Source organism: Phytophthora parasitica, assembly GCF_000247585.1.
Source record: "Phytophthora parasitica INRA-310 unplaced genomic scaffold supercont2.5, whole genome shotgun sequence".
In the NCBI taxonomy this organism is placed as follows: Eukaryota; Oomycota; class Peronosporomycetes; order Peronosporales; family Peronosporaceae; genus Phytophthora; species Phytophthora nicotianae.
In genome coordinates, this window is record NW_008648991.1 from 596,146 (window position 1) to 597,803 (window position 1,658).

Genomic DNA, 1,658 nt, shown 5'->3' on the forward strand with positions numbered 1-1,658 from the left:
TGCAATTTGTATTCCAAAATCACTTCTGGCCTTTCCCTACTAAAATTCCAAGAGGGGGGGGGAGGTTTGACAAAAGCCGAAAGGCATCGCATCACCCTGTTTAATCCGATAATAACATTTATTTCGCAATCTTAAAACTTCAATTAACTCTATGACAATGTTTATTACATAGTTCAAACCGCTGTTACGGCGTACAGAAACTGTTAGTTCGTCAAATGGATAGAATATGAGATGTGCTCCCAACGTTGACACCGTGGTTTTGGTGGAGCTTGGAAGCACGATACTGATAGCTGAATGTCATTAAGAAATTTACTGCCTACCACTCAAGTTCTTCCACCCAATATGCGTCTGAGCCGCAGTCTTTTCCTACTTTTGATGGTGGCGCTACTTTCACGCGCTAAAGGCGCCTTAAGTAAAAACGTAAACAACCTCAAGTTGGCGGCGACGACCACGATCCTCGAATCCTCCTCCAAGCAAAATACACGGCTCTTGAGAGCGTACGAGGCGGACGATGCCGACAGCGAGGAGAGAGCACCGACTCTTACGGGTGTCTTTTCGGATAAAGAGCTTGCACCTAAGGCTGCCGCCAAGCTGATTAAGAGCAAGTCTCTTTCGAGAACGGCTTTAATGACCATGGACGATGTAGACGACGATCTTGCTCTCTTAACAACGATGTGGGTACGCAACCTTGGTGTGCTCAAGAAACTCGAAGAAGTGGGATACACCCCAATCTCTCTAGCTGCAAAGCTCAACGTCAACACGAAGCCCCAGTCCTTGACTAAAACTCAGCTGGCAGACAAGTTGGTAGATGACCAATATTTCGCTACCTGGTACCTTTTTTTTTTACCAGATACTGGAAGTCGGCTCACCCCGGCAATGCCAACTAACTACCGAGCTTTTCCTACCCTGCGAGTCAGCAAGTCGTCTAGATGGCTGGGTGATCATATTTTAGTTGAACTTGTTTTAACTGGAGTATAGACTTCACTTGTTCTTGGGATCTATCGATGCGATGTTTCACTGAACACTTTTGTTTCCGCTTAAATCAATATTGGCAAATAGATGTTTTGAGTGCGGACACGAGGACTAAAAAAACTCCGAAAATACTTCGCGCAATATTACTGTACCACCGTTAGACTCTTTCATAAATCATTATTATCATGATGTTGTAATGCCTCTTTTTATCAAAGCCTTGTTAATGATCGAGCCAATAGTTTATGCTGGTTCAAGCTGCAACTATCTCTCAGGACAGTTGAATATGGTAAGATAGGAGTTCCATTCCATGCCATCGTGTAGTGGGCGCTGACAGACACGTACAAAACTTTTCACTGCTCGAAACGTGAAAAATTGCTGCCGTGGTGGTTGATTCAGTTCATATTTTGAGAAGTGGTGCCTTAGATTTTTTGCGTCGCTCTACAGACTCCAAAAATACAGCACTTTCCCACCAAACATACATTTTTGCTGTAGAATGGATCTACAGGCGCTTATCTTGGGCAACATTATCCTTAAGCGACCAAACAAAAAGTGCAAGTTTGACCGAGTTTTGCTTAATCTATTAACACGTTGGTTCAACCTGCAGCACTCCGTGTGTTGATTGGTTAATCTGTCAACGTCACAGATAAGCAAGCTTTATTTAACTGAACATGGTGCTAGTTTTTTTT

The 1,658-nt window shown here is 43.4% G+C and overlaps 1 protein-coding gene across 1 annotated transcript; it reads left to right on the forward strand.

Moving 5' to 3' along the window:
- Positions 1–342: 342 nt before the first annotated feature.
- Positions 343–887, forward strand: PPTG_04540 (hypothetical protein; the record flags this gene model as incomplete). Its single annotated transcript, XM_008896786.1, has 2 exons — positions 343–800; positions 851–887. The coding sequence occupies 2 exons, from the start codon at positions 343–345 to the stop codon at positions 885–887; spliced, it is 495 nt and encodes a 164-aa protein (XP_008895034.1).
- Positions 888–1,658: the final 771 nt, after the last annotated feature.